The sequence below is a fragment of the Carlito syrichta genome, unplaced genomic scaffold (assembly GCF_000164805.1).
Source record: "Carlito syrichta isolate Samal-C Ts95f unplaced genomic scaffold, Tarsius_syrichta-2.0.1 Scaffold281334, whole genome shotgun sequence".
Taxonomy (NCBI): Eukaryota; Metazoa; Chordata; class Mammalia; order Primates; family Tarsiidae; genus Carlito; species Carlito syrichta.
Window position 1 is genome coordinate 36,315 of NW_007225430.1, and position 16,630 is coordinate 52,944.

Sequence of the window (16,630 nt, forward strand, 5' to 3'; positions counted from 1 at the left end):
ACGCAGCCATAAAAAAGAACAAAATCATAAATTTCGCAGCAACCTGGATGGAACTAGAGTTTATAATACTGAGTGATCTCTCACAGAAACAAAGATCTGAATGTCACATGTTCTCACTCATAAGTGAACCTTGAACATCTATCGTAATACTATAAGAAAAAGATTGACAGTGGCAGGAAACTATGGGGGGGCAGGGAGGGGCAGGAAGGTAGGATTAACGGTAGTTAATAATCTATCTGGGGAAGGGGGGGCACCCTTATCAACAAGGGTGCCTGAATGATGCATATTTGTATACCTAACCCTTAACTGTACACCAGAATTTTAAAATAAAAAATATGTTTAATTAAAAAAGAAAGAAAAGGATGGACAGTAGTGGGAAACCGTGGGGGGAGGGGCGGCAGGGAGGTGGGAGTGACAGTAGTCGAAATCTGCCTGGGGGGGCACACCTCATCAACAAGGGCACCTGCACGATGCATATTTGAGTATCCAACCTTGAACTGTACCTCACAATTTTAAAATAAAAAAATTTAAAAGTTAAAAAAATGGCACATAAATAACGAAAGGAGTGGATATTGTGTGTAGGATCATGGGCCCTGGTGTCAGACCACCTGAGTTCAAATCCTGGCTCACCTGCTCTCCCATTCTCTCTCTCTAATATTAATATGTTAGTTTTACCACCTGAGCAAGTTACTTAATCTTCCTGGGCTTTAGTTTCCTCACCTTTAAAAAATGGAGACTAGAACAATCTTTCCGTATAGGATTTTGAGTCATTTAAGAATTCAATGATATTACACATGCCAATTTGTTAGCTTGCTGCCTATTACAGGGTAGGAATATAATAAAAGTTCACTGTCATTTTTTAATAGAATATCAGGCAGCCATGAAAAAGGATATATATTTTTTCATTAACATTCAAAGATGTCTGTGATATATTGTTAAAAAAGGGCCTTCCAATGGCAGGGGTGAGGTGGGACCAGGGCACAGGAGCATGGTCCTAGGTTGAGAACACCACAGGAAATAAGGCAGCTGATTGATAAGGGTATGTGACATGTGTGACTTTTTGTAGCGGTAGAAGGGAGATTGAAAACAACTGTGATAAATAAAAGATGTGGGTTATTAATATTTTTAGTAATTTCTCATCTTAATGCACAAGTCAGCTAGCTATCTTGATGTATATAAATACATTAAAAATACCTGAAAAGATATATACCAGAGTGTAATCATGGTTATCTAAGATGATAGGATTGCAAGTATTTTTTAACCATTTAAATTTAGAGATTTTTCTATATTGTTTGGCTAATTTTTATAATTGACATGTTTTACTTTCATAATCATTTGAAGCACCTCTTTCCACTTGGTAAAGTATAAATTTTGCCTTCTTTGAGGCAAGATGCATATTAAATTTTAAAATGAAGTATACTTTCAAATCTCAAAAATATTCTTCACCAAAAAGTAAACGATCCTGGGGCAAATTTCAGAAGCAGATCTAGGACCATGGCCTTGTGGTAGGTGGTGGTAGGTTATGAGCAAAAGCAGTTTCCTTTCTTTTTTCTATACCTTTTCCCCCTGCTCCAACTTATACCTCCCTTGTCCCATGTTCAGGCCCCAACTAGGGAGTGAATGAATTCTATCAACTCTCAACTCTCTTCTATTATTTCTATGCAGCATATGGGCACCATATCACCATTCTCTCCCTCTACAATTATTGTATTAGTATGGAAGTTTATAGGCATATATATCTCACTTAATCTTAAGAACAATTATGCAAGGAAGATTCTCTTGCAGATGAAGAAATTGAGGCTCCTAAGGATGTGCCTGTTTTAAGGCTGTTGAATCGTTACAATGGATTTACTTATTGGGAAATATATTGCTAAATCTTAGAAAAGTAGCCAGTGTGACTTGACATACTTTTCTTAGATTAACAAATATTCAACCATAAGAACTAAACACAGTATGTCACCTTGTGTAGAGGACACCTGAGGTTTTTGCTGGCCATCTCTCCTTGTCCAGCTGTAGTGTTCTAAAATAAATTTTTAAAATATTTTATTTTAAAGATGTGGGATACAATTCAGAATTAGGTCTACACGTGAACATTGTACAGGTAGTTTGGGGCTCCCTTTGGTCCTCACTTTGCCTGGCTTGAGATCCAGGTACTCTTATTGATGTTAATATGGATTTTTAAAAAAATCTGTCTTCCACAATACTCTACACTCCCACTTCCCTCCAAATCTCCATGTTTCCTTCCAGGCAGGATCTGAGTGTTGTAAACCTTTTCCATCCACCTCTTTTCTCTGATGCTGGGACAAGCAAATCAAGCAGCAAGGTGAGGAGGTGAGTATAAGGATAGAGGGCAGGTGGGCTTATATTTTAGAAGTTTGTCTTCAGAGAGCTGAGAGTTAGAAAAGGTGTGGGGAATATGGAAAAATGGGTGGGCTCTCTGTTACTATGTCTCAAGACTATGAGTGTGAGAGCAGGATGGAGTTGCTGGGCCGATCTCAGAGCATTCACCCCAGTTCCCAGTCTTTGAAGCCAAAACAGAAGAGATTAAGGAGTAACCTGCTGCCCTGCTTGATTCACTCTTACAATCAAGGCCACCAGGAAAGGACAAAAAAAGTGTACATTTTTGAGAATCTTGGGGACCCTTGGTCTCCTTTATTCCATCCCTCTTCAGTGCCCAGGGGCAGCTTGCAGTTCACAGTGACTGGCTTGGCTCAGACTGGGCCGGATAGGCACAGATGGAAATAGGAGAGTGCCTCCTCACTCCTTCTATTTAGGAAAAATTGCTCTTTACTACTTTAGCATGCTGACAAATTATTATAGTCAGCCCTCTGTATCTGTGGGTTCTACATCCACACATTCAACCAACCACAGATCAAAACTATTAAAAAATAATGCAACAACAACAACAAAAAATATAAATACAATACAACTATGGACATAGCATTTAGGTTATATAAAATATTTATAAGTAATCTAGAGATGATTTAAAGTATACAGAAGATACAGATATGTCATATGCAAATACTACACCATTTTATGTAAGGGACTTGAGCATCCATTAATTTTGGTATGTGAGGGGAACCAATGCCCCATGGATACTGAGGGATAGCTGCACTACCTTAACAAAATAAGGTCAATGCCCCAAACTGACTTTTTCTAGTATAGTACTCTCAAAATATTTTAGGAAAGATTACATTACTTATTTTTTAATGTCATTGCAGTTGGTAAACTGGAATGTGAAATGTGCTAAGGTGGAGTGGAATGTATATGTGTGTGCTAGTGTGTATGAAAGAGAAAGAGAGAGAGAGAATTATGGAAGGAGGATATCTGCTGATTCGTTGTACCTGCCAAGCATATGTTCCCACTATTCTGGTAACACACCCTAATTTCTTATTGGGAAACCATTGCTCTTTCTCTGCAAATGGTTCCAGTGGCTGAGCCTGTACTCAGGCTCCAGAGATGGTATCTGTCCTACATGTTACTCCCCAGTCTATTTTCCTATTTCCTCCGCATCCACTGTGACTGACTCAAGAAGGGACACATGACCCACATCAGTTCAACAATCACCCGTGGGTCTTTGCTGGAACTCTCAACAGGGGTGTTCTCTTTGCTCCTGGGGTTGCTAACCCAATAAGGTGTGCCCTTGTGCTGTTAGGATCTTCCACATGGAGAGAATCTGCCCAACAATGGTGCCTACACTGGGAAGAGCGCAGTGGAGGTTTGGGGGGGGCGATACCCAGCCCGCTGGCATCTTGGAGTCTCTGGATCCAGCCACAGCTGATGCTAAGCCTATCCTGGACTTTTAAGTATTAATAACTTGCACAAATAAATCTCTTTTTAGGCTTAAATTAATTTGAACTAGGTGCCTGTCTCTGGTAATCCAGAGTCCTGACCCAAGACAGATGCTGACATGGATCCTGGAAAAGGGTGGAGGAGGAGATACTAGCTTCTCTATAGTTCAACAATGAAGAGAAAGGAAGAAAAGAAGGCGTTATCAACTTGGAACTCTCCCAAGCTAAGTGTTAATCCTGATCCTTTGATTGAAGACTTTTTTGCTTTAGAGGATTAGATGTCCCTGAAAAAGTGAATCTAAGACTCTTTAAAGTCTTACTAATAAAGACAGCAGTTAGATCATTAATGCCTCACATTCTTTCCTATGTTACTCAAATGCTAACATTAAATATTCAGTAATTTCTCAATGCCTGTATTCTCACCAGACAAAAGAGAAGCAGTTTCAAATAAACTAGTCACTAGAGGAAATATTGGGATCACTATAGATATAATGGTAATTTTCAGAGACCCATTAGCATGTTGATGACTATTAATTTTCAAATTTAATTAATAGATAGAAATGGCATTTTCTTTTAATTATGCTATTAGTCAAATGAGCTTTCTAATTAAGATTTGCAGTCTACAAAGTTGTAAACTCTGGCGAATAACTCTAAACATGGAGAACTATTGATAAGGGCTGGCCTGGTCTGACAAGGATTCTTCCGTTACTCTCTCACTGAACAGAGGGGGAGAAAATTTTCAGAACTTGAACAGAGGGGGGAAAATTAATTTCATTCCTGGGCAGTTTCTAACAAAATCTTTGTTAAATACATTCAAATTATTCATGGCCATACATCACTGTGATTCCAAATCTCATTTCTACTTCCCATGAAATTGAAACGAAAAATTGCAGCATACCAGATAAAGCAGCATGTTTGATGCTCACTGGTAATCATGGATGTAAAATTAAAAAAGATTTAAATGTGGACAAATATAAAACTTGATTTCTAAAATAGATCCAAATGGAAATTCCATCGAGGAAATGGTATATAAAATGAGTTCATAGTTGGATCAACAAATATCACAGAGACAAAGGCTATTTACTATTAAGAGCTAATTAACAAACCAATCAATAATATTTTCACAAGATCAAATTGCAGTCTTCTTCCAGTCTCCCCATGAAGGAGGAAGTTAAGTATTTTAGCAAGTGGGAAGGAGAGATCTACCAAATGAGGATTTCTCTACCAAGGCTCCAATCAGGTAACATACTAAAAGTGTGTGTTGTAGACTAGATCATTCAATGGCAGACCAAGCATGTGTGAGAACACCAGCAAAGCAGGAGCACCAACGTTTTTGTTTAAAAAATTTTTTCTTTTCTTTTTCTTTTTGAGTCAGAGTCTCACTCCCTCGCCCAGGCTGGAGTGCAGCAGCATGCTCATGGCCACCCCAACGTCAACCTGCTGGGCTCAGCGAGCCTTCCTTCTCAGTCTTCCAAATAGCTGGAACTACAAGTGGCGTGCTACCACACCCTGCTAATTTTTTTTTTTTTTTTTTTGAGTTGGAGTCTCACTTTGTTGCCCAGACTGGAGTGCAGTGGCCGCTCCCGGCCACCGCAGCCTCGACCTGCTGGGCTCCGGCGATCCTTCCGCCTCAGCCTTCCGAGTAGCTGGAATTACAGGCATGCGCTACCACACCCGGCTGATTTTTTGATTTATTGTAGAGATGAGGTCTCGCTGCCCAGGCGGGTCTCGAACCCGCAGGCTCAGGCAATCCACTCACCTCAGCCTCCCAAAGGCGCGGGATTACAGGCTGAGCCACCGAGCCCGGCCGCTAATTTTTTTTTTAATTGTAGAGAGGAGGTCTTGCCAAGTTGCATGGGTTGGTCTCAAACCTGTGGGCTCAGGCCATCCACTCACCTTGGCCTCCCAAATTGCTGGGATTACAGGTTGAGCCACTAGCCCTGGCCTAAAAATAATTCTCAATTTAATGATCACAGGAAGAAAGGAAGGAGGAAAATGAATGAAGCAATCCCATGAGAAAAAAAATTAGACTGTGTTTGATTTTTCTTATACTTAAAAGTTATCATGAGTACTTTGATTTGTATATGGCAAGATACCATAAGGTTTTAGCATTTAGGAGTTGGTTTCTAATGTTTTTAATCTAGCCTTGGCAATGGATAAGACATTTGGGGCATAGGATATTTATCTGGTTCACATTAAAGTAGATTAACATAAAGTTAAAAAATAAATATTTTTGAAAATATGCACATCAGGAGAGCACTACCAGTAGGAAGGGGTGGCATGTCCACTTCATTAGTGATGAACAAGCAATGGCCATTGTGCACACTGAGGAAGAATACCTATAAAATTTTAAAATATTCTCAGAGTAGCAAATTCACTTTACTGACAAATAAACCTCTGAGATCTAGTGGTGACAGCTCACCTGTGATATTTATACTCAGGACATGGTCTCTCTTTTGTAGGTTTTGTCTACAGAAGAATGCTGCATATTGGACAGCATTCTAACTTTTAAAAAGAACCTCAAGCAACATTTTAATAGAAAGAACAAGGAAGCTCGTGAAGCCACCATCCGTGGGAGATGCGAACGTCCTTTAGAAATGGTGTAATTGGTGGGCAAATGCTTCTGACTCAATAAAGGTCTGAGGTTGTGACTTTTTATAGCTGTGTGACCTTAAGTAATTGACATCCTTTTTGCGCCTCAGTCTCTTCATCAGTAAAATGGGATTTCAGTCAGATCTAACTCATAAGACTGTTAAACTTTGTATAGTTTAACAATCGGCATATTGCCTGGTATAAAAATTAGTTGGTAAATAGTAGCTTATATTTACATTTTTCTCCCAAACTGTGCTTATTCCTTAAAATTGTAACCAATCACTAGCCCCTTTGTCTAAGAAGGGGTGATCCTATAGAAATCCAAAATGGTAGATCCCATTGACCAATAGCTCAGAATCCCTGGACCCCAGGCATGAGCAGGCTTACATCTTCTTCTGCATGGCAATTCTTTTGTTCAATTTTTTTTATTTTTCCATTTGTCTATATTTTGTTTATAATTCTTATATCTATTTTAAGTGAGGTATGGTTCTCATTTCTTTTGCCAGTCCTATAAAACAAGGTGTGTGCTTTCCATCTTCTTCTGGACTTTGTCTTATTCTTTATTTTACTTATTTCTTAGTCAGAGCCTCACTTTCTCGCCCAGGCTGGAGTGCAGTGGCACACTTACGGCTATGTCAGCCTCGACCTGCTGGGCTCAGGTGATCCTTTCACTCTAACCTTCCAAGTAGCTGGAACTACAGGCATGTGCCACCATGCCCTGCTAATTTTTTGTTTATTGTAGAGATGAGGTCTCGTGTATGGCGATTCTTACCTCATAGTAACTCTGGACGGCATTCATGAAGGCTTCGTCAGCCACAATCTGGGTTTCCCCATTCAGGAAAGCCTGAAACCGGTCCTTGACTGTCTGTAGCTGCTGCTTGCTGATCTGTAAGAAACAGAAAAAAGAGGAGAATGTGAGAACCTGTTCTAGACAAGGATCATGGTTACTGTACACTGAAGATGCTAGGCCCGTTGGTGTGCTGGAACTGGCTTGGACAGGTGTGTGAGAGGTGAATGTTAAATTTGCAGATACTTTTGTGAGCTAGTGTTAAACACAGCCATTGTTTTAAAATCATACAAATTATAGTTAAATAAATTATTTTTAAAAAAGGTAATACATTTGTAGTACTCAAAATTCATTGTCTCCTAACTATTTTGGCACATTTTACTTTCATCTGTACTTTAGAGCTTACATTTATGGTATTTGCATGGAGGAAATGATACAGGATGGGTCCTGCCACACCTCTCTTTCCCACTCAGTGGTGCCTCATTGGCAGTTTCATGTCAGTTAAGGTGGAAATAGTTGCATCACGAAAATTGACAAATGCTACAAAACAGGTGTTTTTTGTTGTTGTTAAACATTTAGTAGCACACATAACACTGCACAGGCTTCTTGAGGGATCTGAAAGACCTTGTGAAATGCAGTATGGCAGTAGGCAGAGCTTTTCAAACTTTACTGTTGTTGTTACATCCATGAACACATGACAGATGATGTTTAGGTGCAGGATACACTGCCGAATGTGGCATAGAGAATTTGGGCAGTGGGTTATGTGTAACTCCCAGCCGTATCAATCCTACCTTTCTTTTCCTCTTTGGAAAACACTCCTAAAAGATTCTTACCTACTTTCTCTCCTCTACCCCTTATCTGGTCATGTCCCACTGTCCTTCGGTATCAATATGAGCAACTCTAACTTTTGAAGCCCTTCCCAAGCCCCAGCTGAGGGTGGGTCTTCTTGCTGTGTGATTTCACAGCATACCATTTATCTAACTCCCTGTTAGTGATGATTACATTTGTTCCATGATCTGCCTTTTCCTTCTGTCTTGTTCATCAGGGTTTTCCCAGGGCCTAACTAACTGCCTTACATGTGCCTGGTACTCAGTAAGTGCTGTTTGAATGAATGAAGTGTAAAAAAGATATATTATTTTCATGTATCCTTTGATTGGTCCTAATTTATATAAAATAGCCAAAATTTTGCTATTTTAAAAGTTTAAAAGTTCTAACTTTGAAAAAAGAACTTTTTATAAAAAGTTACACTTCATAATTGATCATGGGAAACCATCTGAGAGCCGTTGTTCTGGTAGAAAGAGTAAGACGTCACTCCAATAGCACTTCGGTTGGTCACTCTGTCATCTTGGAAAAGCTACTTAAATTCTGAGTTGATGTGAGAGTGAAGAGCCTTTCTGGGCCAGGGTTAGGCTTAAATAAATACATTTTATCTCATTCTTAGTTTTCTCATTTGGAAAATGGTGATAATTCGAATTATCTACTGTCTTGGAATAGTTACAGCTACTCAATAATATAAATTTTTTAAAAAAAAATTACAAGTGTCTATATAAATTTAAAGTGCTTTTACCATTAGAGTCAATATTATTATAAAATAAAGTTAAAATAAAGTTTGTAGGAAAATCAAATCCAGCTTGAGTATTGACTCAATCAGGAAACAAAAAACAGAGTTTTGTTTGCAACATAGATGGTAGCTAGGGTTCTTTAACTAGTTTTTATAACTTCGAGATAAGTGGGAAAATAGTGGAGTTGGGGCAGATATAAAGGGTTTGGTGTTTATCAGATTCACATCTGTTACATTGTAAAGCACCATCATTCAGTGTTAGCCACATGTATAATTTTAAGTTTTCTGGTAGCCACATTTTGAAAAATAAAAATAGACCCGCCTGGGCAACTTGGCGAGACCTCATCTCTACAATAAATCAAACAATAAGCCGGGCATGGTAGTGCGAGCCTGTAGTTCCAGCTACTCAGAAGGCTGAGGCGGAAGGATCGCCGGAGCCCAGCAGGTCGAGGCTGTGGTGGCCGGGAGCGGCCACTGCACTCCAATCTGGACGACAGAGTGAGACTCCAACTCAAAAAAAAAAAAGAAACAAGTGAAATGTATTTTAATATACCTTATTTAACAAAATGTCAAAATATTATTTCAACATGTAAGCATTATATAAATCATTAATGGAATGGTTTACATTTTTAAAAATGTTATTATGCCTTTGAAATGAAGTATATTTTACCCTTACAACATATCTCGACTCAGAGTCACCACGCTGCAAGTGTCCAATAGCCACATGTGTTTAGAGGCTACTGCACTGGACCGGCGCAGGCCGAAAGTATGGAATGAACTCACTTCTAAGTCACTTAAGCTTTGCACTGACCCAGGGATATTGATACAAGTGGTGCTGAAAAGAAAGCCATAGTTACTTTGTATGTACTTGAAACTGTTTGAACTGAAATATTAGGTAGTAGTTGATTTGCTCATAAAAATGACACTATAACATAAATTTCTTTTAAGCAGGTTACACTTAACTGGCCCAGGCTACAAATTCTTATAGTACAGGACCAATCAAGGTATCTCACAGAATTTCTTGCTCTGAATTTCTTCCAAGACAGGGTCAATACCAGCTTTGTGTGATTTGGTGTGTGTGTGTGGGGGGGGGGGGGTGATGGGGTAGGAGGCGAATGGAGACCAATAAACTGTGCTTTTGTCTTAAATGCTTAAGTAAATGAAATAAAATTATGCACACACCAATGATCAAGATTGATTGTTGATCCAGGCCAACTCCATTAGCTCTCTAACCTTTCATTAAACAAGCAGAGTGCTCATTTATTCAGGAAATATTTACAGAGCAGCCACCCTCTGCCCAGCGCTGTATCAGGCCCTCAGGGTTCAATGGTCAAAACACACACTCAATCCTTGATCTCACCCGCCAAGGCTAAGTCCTAAGGAATCAGGAGAAATAAGGGCTTGTCCTCAGGGAACTTGCAGTCTAGATGGGAAGGAGAGATCATACAGAAAAGCACAAGATAAAGTTTAAGAGTTTCAGAGTAGAGAAATTACAGAATATAAAATTCTCATAAGAGAAAGGACCTTCAGAAACATTAATTTCAGCCAAGTTCAGCGAACACACATCAGAAAGCCACACAAATCATCCCATGCTTCCCTGCCACATCAAGCTCCTAGAAGGAGAGTTGGGGGGATGGATTTCAGTGGCAAAACGATGTTTAATTCTGGGTTTTGCCACCTGCTAGTTCACATTTACTACTTTTGTCACCACAAATTAAACAAGCTAGTGTTTACTTAGTCAACTCACTTGTGTCTCACTAGGCAAATGACTACCTTTCCATTCTTCAGCTTTTTCACCTGGAAAATGGGGCCAGTCTCAGCCTCCCAGGCTTGTGGTGAGAATTAACTGGAATAAGTAAAATATTCACTATAGAGCCTAGCACAGGATGAATGCTCGAGACATGTTAGCTCCCGTGATGATTAATTATCATCCTTGAGTCTTTGCCCATGCTGCTCCCTTAAGAATTCTGCCTATGGGAAAATCTCATATGTATGTATTTTTAAATTTAGCCCACATGCTCCCTTCCAGGCTCACTTGGGTGGAGTTTGCAATTGCCTCAGAACTCCATTCAGTTCATAAGGATGCACATATTATGTTGTGCAGTAGCTATTTATTTAAACACTAGTGCTCAGAGGCAGCGTTATGAGATAGGACTTGAGAACACAGGTCTGAGGTCTAAGAGACTCTCTTCCAAGATCCTGATGACAACCACTCTCTTCCAAGCTGGATGACCTTGGGCAAGTTACTTTCCCTAAGCCTTAACTCCTCATGTACAAATTCATGTAAAAACCTACCTCCCAGGGTTGCCAGAAATGTTTAAAGAAAATGGTATATACCTCAAGACTGTAGCATGTTGCCTGGCACAAAAGAAGAGTCAAATGATAAGGGTCAGACCATGAACTAAATGGCTCCAAGGGCCTGCAGACATGGCCTCTGTTCACTCTTGCCTTTGTCTTGTTCACTCTACTCTTTGCTTACTCTGCTGTCTAGCACACTGGCCTCTTTTCTACTTCTCAGATGTGCCAGGCCCTTCCAGCCTGAGAGCCTCTGCCCTGGCTGTCCCTCCTGCCAGGGACACTCTTCTTCTGGTTTCCCCATGGTTGGTGTTTCAGGGTTCTGCCAGCGTCTTCCAGGAAGGTCTTCCCCAACCAGTCAGTCTACAGCAGTGTTTCCCAAGCTAATCTCTGCCACGTTGTCCTGAACCCTGTTATCACAGTCAGCACTTGTCTTCTCTAAGATTAGCTAATTTAATTGAATTGTAATGTGCATGTAGAAAAATATATGTTATGAGCACTGGGTGTAAGGAATTCTCACAAAGTGAACTTTCGCAGGTAACCAACTCATATCAAGAAAAAGAATATCATCAAGACTCCGGAAGCTCTTGCATGTTGCATTGCCCCACTCCAAAGGTGACACTAGCCTAACTTCTATTATCGTAGATTAGTTTTATCTGTTTTTGGACTTAATATCAATGCAGTCATATATGATGAGACTCATCCATGGGGTAGGAGTAACAATAGCTTATTTATCTTCATTGCTAAGTAGTATTACATTGTATGACTCTACCGCAATTCACTCATTTTCCTGTTGATGTACATTTGGGCCTTATTTATTTTAAAATTGTGTTCACTTTTCATTACCTACGTCTCCACAAGAATGTATGTTTCACAAGTGTAAGAAATTGTCTGTCTTGTTTACCGCTGTACTTCTAGTACTTGGCACATGATGACTCTAAACAAATACTTGTTGAATGAATAGATAAACTTACTGAGGGCTTAATATATACCAGGCACAGTATTAGGCTCTGGAGATATAATATGACCAAGACACAATCTTAGCACTTAAGTCTCTTATAGTTTAGTCAGCGGTTACATATTTATCTTTGACTTAGCATTCTTTGCTAATTGCATGAGTGAATGAAAACCTTCTTTAGAAGCTCATAAAAACAGCTAGTCTAAGAATCAGTCTGTGGGACAGAGTTTATCTCTGGGTAATAGTTAACTGGCCTAGATAGGATTAAACCCAGAAGGTGACCTTGCATGAACATACTAAAATAATTGGCCCAGAGTGGCTGACAGTACAATGCTAAATAAACAAATGGGCTTCAATGAGCAGCTTTACAGAGAGAACTTTCCTAAAATAGAAGTTCATCTGAAAGCATTTAATATGTATAGAAACCACTTGTGCATCAAGGTCAGAATTCAGAATTGCAGTAACAAATTCCAAGAACAGAAAACCTGAAAAGATGAAAGGTGATTATTGCACAAGAAAGTGCTACAGCAGCATTTGCAAGAACTATTTAAGCATACTTGGTTCAGTCTACCTCATTAACCAAGTCCTGAAAATTCTCACTGCATTTTGGGCATTCTGCAGCATTCTGGAGAAGGATGAAATGGGATCTACAGTGAAGAGAAAAACCGCATGTTCATAGAGTTGGTCTCAGGGGAGGCAATGTTGAAGTCAGAGCAAGCTTAAGCCAAATGCTCACTTTACTGAGAGACCTTGGGCAAGTAGTTAACTTTGGGTTTTTCCTCTGGAAATAGGGATAGTGCTATCTACTTCAAAGAGTTTTTGTGAGGACTAGAGTTTTTGTGAGGACTAGATAATATATGTGAGGTACATAGCATAGTATCTAGCATAGAGTAAGCACTCAGTTCATAATAAAAACAATGTAGGAAGCATTATTGCTATTATTTGGTTTTCCTTTTCTCCTTTTACTAATCTTTTTATCTCCTTTCAATGCTCTTTTTTGCTTAGTCTTCTGAAGTTACATTGGGGTATTCCTTATGCCCTTCTTCTCTGGCCCTTTCATTTTTGAGGCTGCAATGCCAAATACACCTTTTCTTTTTCATTTTTTTTTTTTTTCAAATATGGGTGGCCATGTGACAGAGGCAGAAAACTATTGGTGGTCTTCTGGAGAAATGTTTGAAATCCTCATAAAAAGGAGCACATTTCGTGGTATAGCCATTTCCTTTTGTGCTGCCTCCTTCTGCTGAGAATGCAAATATATTATCTAGAGCAGGGGTCCCCAAACCCTGGGCCACAGACTAGTACTGGCCCATGGCCTGTTAGGAACTGGGCTGCACTGCAGGAGGTGAGTGGCAGGTGAGCGAGTGGAGCTTTATCTGTATTTACAGCTGCTCCTCATCACTCATATGACCACCTTAGCTCCATGTTCTGTCAGATCAGTGACAGCATTAGATTCTCATGGGAGTGCAAATCCTATTGTGAACTGTGCATGTGAGGGATCTAGGTTGTACAGCTCCTTTTCACAATCTAATGCCCTGTGATCAGAGGTAAAGCTGAGGAGGTGATGTTAGCAGTGAGGTTTGACTGCATATCCCCCCACCTGGTCCATGGAAAAATTGTTTTCCATGAAATTGGTTCCTGATGCCAAAAGGCTGGGGGCTGCTGGTCTGGGGCCATGGTGTCTATCTTGTGATCATTTAGCAAAAGCTAAAAGCATCACAGAGATGTTGGTCCTTACATTTTTGAGTGACTGAACAAATGTTTGTAAACAACTCTTTGACTTTCCCATTATGTGAAAAAAATAAATCCCTACTTGTTCAAGCTACTGTGTGTTTTCTCTTACTTGCAACTAAATGCTTTATGGGCTCTAGGTATGAAAAAAAGCATATTAAGTAAGGTGCTTGTTGGTTAATATGCCTCCTATCACAGCAGCAACTGTATCAGAAAAGAAGGAGGAAGTAATGCTCACCCCAAAAGAAGGAATCTAGAATGGTAGCATTCTAAACATTGGCAATAGGGAGTAGAAAATTGTCTTTGGGTGTATGAAGATGTTCTGATTATACATATAGTTGAGGTCTTCTCTACTTAAAATATAATGTCAGCATTGCATATTGCAATATAATAATATGAGCTATGCATTTTATTTTAGAAAAGAAATCATTATCTGGAAAAAAGAGGGGTTTTAAAAACTCTTCTTTATTGTAGAAAACTGGCAAAAGTATAAAAACAAGTGCTTTAAAAATAATCAGTTAATTCAGAGAGATTAGGGCAATGTTTATTCAATTCCTTTTCCTTGATGATATCAAACATTTATATAAGGCAATACATTTTATTCACAAATAAAATGTCCTCTTCCTACAATCAGATCAAAATATTTTCTACCCTAAATGAAGTCTTACTTTCAGGAAATTTAGAAGCTATATCATCTTAATCAAATATTTATTTACATAAAATTCTTCTTACCTTTTATGTTTTATATATATTTATATAACATACTCTGAAAAGATATTTTAAATGAGTTTTATTCATTTGGCTTGAGAAAGAAATCAAATTGAGAGACTTCATCATGGAAAAATATGAATGGCTAATTCTGAAATGGAAGCTGAAGAGGCAAAAAAGTATTGAAGGTGGGAAGAGTTATGATGAAGTTGTAAGCCTGAACTTCCCTTTGGAATGTGGTTTCCCAAAATTCAACTATTCAAGTAATTCAAATATTGAAGTAATAATTCAATTATGAAAGTTTATCTTCATGAGAATGCCTTCCCTAATTATATTATTTTTAATTTTTGCTTTAAATTTATTTCAAATCACTTCATTTTTTACTATATCTTATTCTAAGCAATAATATCTGTGAAATCACAGACTTTATGTACTAGCTATAGTTAAAATAGATATGCTCCAGCCTCTTGCATAAGTCTACCACATTTTAGGAAGTAATTCTTCAGAAAAAAATGTAAAAACCTGCTATTTATAAAAAGTTCTTGATCATTTAAAAAAATTTAAGGCAGTAGCTGAATATCTTTAAGTTAATTACTACTTTAAAAATTAACTCTTAAGTTTTAAATTATTAAATACTAGAAAGAACAATCAGTCCTGTTAATCCTAAAGACCTATTTGGGCAGGAGAGAAAGATATAAGATGGCCACATGATACTACCACAAAGAGTTCAATGACCTAAAGGAAAGTGAACTTGGAGACAGAATTTGAGCATTGAGATGAAATTTTATCAGAAAAAAAATTATCTAGTAGAAGAGGAAAAAATAGGAAAAATGCATCTAGAGGATGAGTCAGATTGAAGGTGGAATGAGAGGAAGAAAAGAATCAAAGGGGAGAAAAAGAAGAGAAGGAGAAGGAGGTCTACATTTTACTCCTACACCCATATAGCATCTTAAAAGTTGTCTTTTACTAGGACAAGTAGTCTACCTTTGAACCCATTGATTACAGTCTTTAAAAAATAAGAATATGGAGCCGGGCTTGGTGGCTCAGCCTGTAATCCCGCACCTTTAGGAGGCTGAGGTGAGTGGATTGCCTGAGCCCACGGGTTCGAGACCCGCCTGGGCAGCGAGACCTCATCTCTACAATACAACAAAAAATCAGCCGGGTGTGGTAGCGCATGCCTGTAATTCCGGCTACTTGGAAGGCTGAGGCGGAAGGATTGCCGGAGCCCAGCAGGTCGAGACTGCTGTGGCAGGGAGCAGCCACTGCACTCCAGTCTGGGTGACAAAGTGAGACTCCAACTCAAAAAAAAAAAAAAGAGAATATGTTTTTCTAATTTGGAGGCACCCAGGCGTATTCCCTTAGATTCTTCTGACAGGTAGTCAAATAAGGAGTTTTAGACCCAAAGGCCTAATTAAGAGTTTACATGTTGCCAATTTTTGGTTTCAAGTTTCCTTACACTCTTAAAAATTATTGAGGACTTCAAAAAGATTTTGTTTTATACAAGTTGTATTATATCTATGAACACATACTGTAGTAAATATTAAAACTGGGAAGTCTAATATATTTATTAATTCATTAAAAATAACAATAATAAACTAATTGCATGTTAACCTAAATAACCTAAAATAAGGAATATTTTAATAGCCTTTTCAGATAACTGTGCATAGTCTTCCTTGATACTACACCAAAGCTCAAGTGGTGGTATTTTCTTTAAAGTTAGCTGCAGTATAAAATTGGAAATCCTATCAATGAACTTTTTATGCTTGATTACATTAAAATCCATTGGTCTATCTTGCTCTTTGAAGAATCTTTCACTTATGCATTTTTAAAAAATCATACATTGGTCATATCAAACTATTCAAATATTCTAAATGTTAACATTTTATTTTACAGTATGTAAAAATCATACTTCTTAATGTCACCATTGATATCATCAAAAAGTCTTTAGGTATCAAGAAACTGTCCAGCTTATGTTGGTGGACTGAAATCTCAAATTTTGTCATTGGCAAAAAATACTGTCAGTTGTTTTTCTTGATAGCAACCTCCCTCCATTTATTTTCTAGAAAAAAATCTGCAAAATACCTAAATTTGTCTGTTAGCTTTTTTTTTTTCAAGTTAAAATAGCATTTCATTTAAAAAAAAAAAATCTAGCATGGTTGACAACTCAATCATACAAGTTCCTTCCCATGAGAACACCATTGTCCTTCGAT

At 38.4% G+C, this 16,630-nt stretch overlaps 1 protein-coding gene across 1 annotated transcript in view; it reads right to left on the minus strand.

Annotated features, from left to right (window-relative positions):
• The window catches only part of LOC103254469 (calcium-dependent secretion activator 1-like), a gene marked incomplete at its 3' end in the record, with an annotated part of 117,644 nt that overhangs the window by 5,851 nt on the left and 95,163 nt on the right, over positions 1-16,630 (minus strand). The window contains exon 2 of the mRNA XM_021709768.1: positions 7,156-7,269. Within this exon, the coding sequence (XP_021565443.1) occupies positions 7,156-7,269 (114 nt within the window). The remainder of the gene's footprint in view (positions 1-7,155; positions 7,270-16,630) is intronic.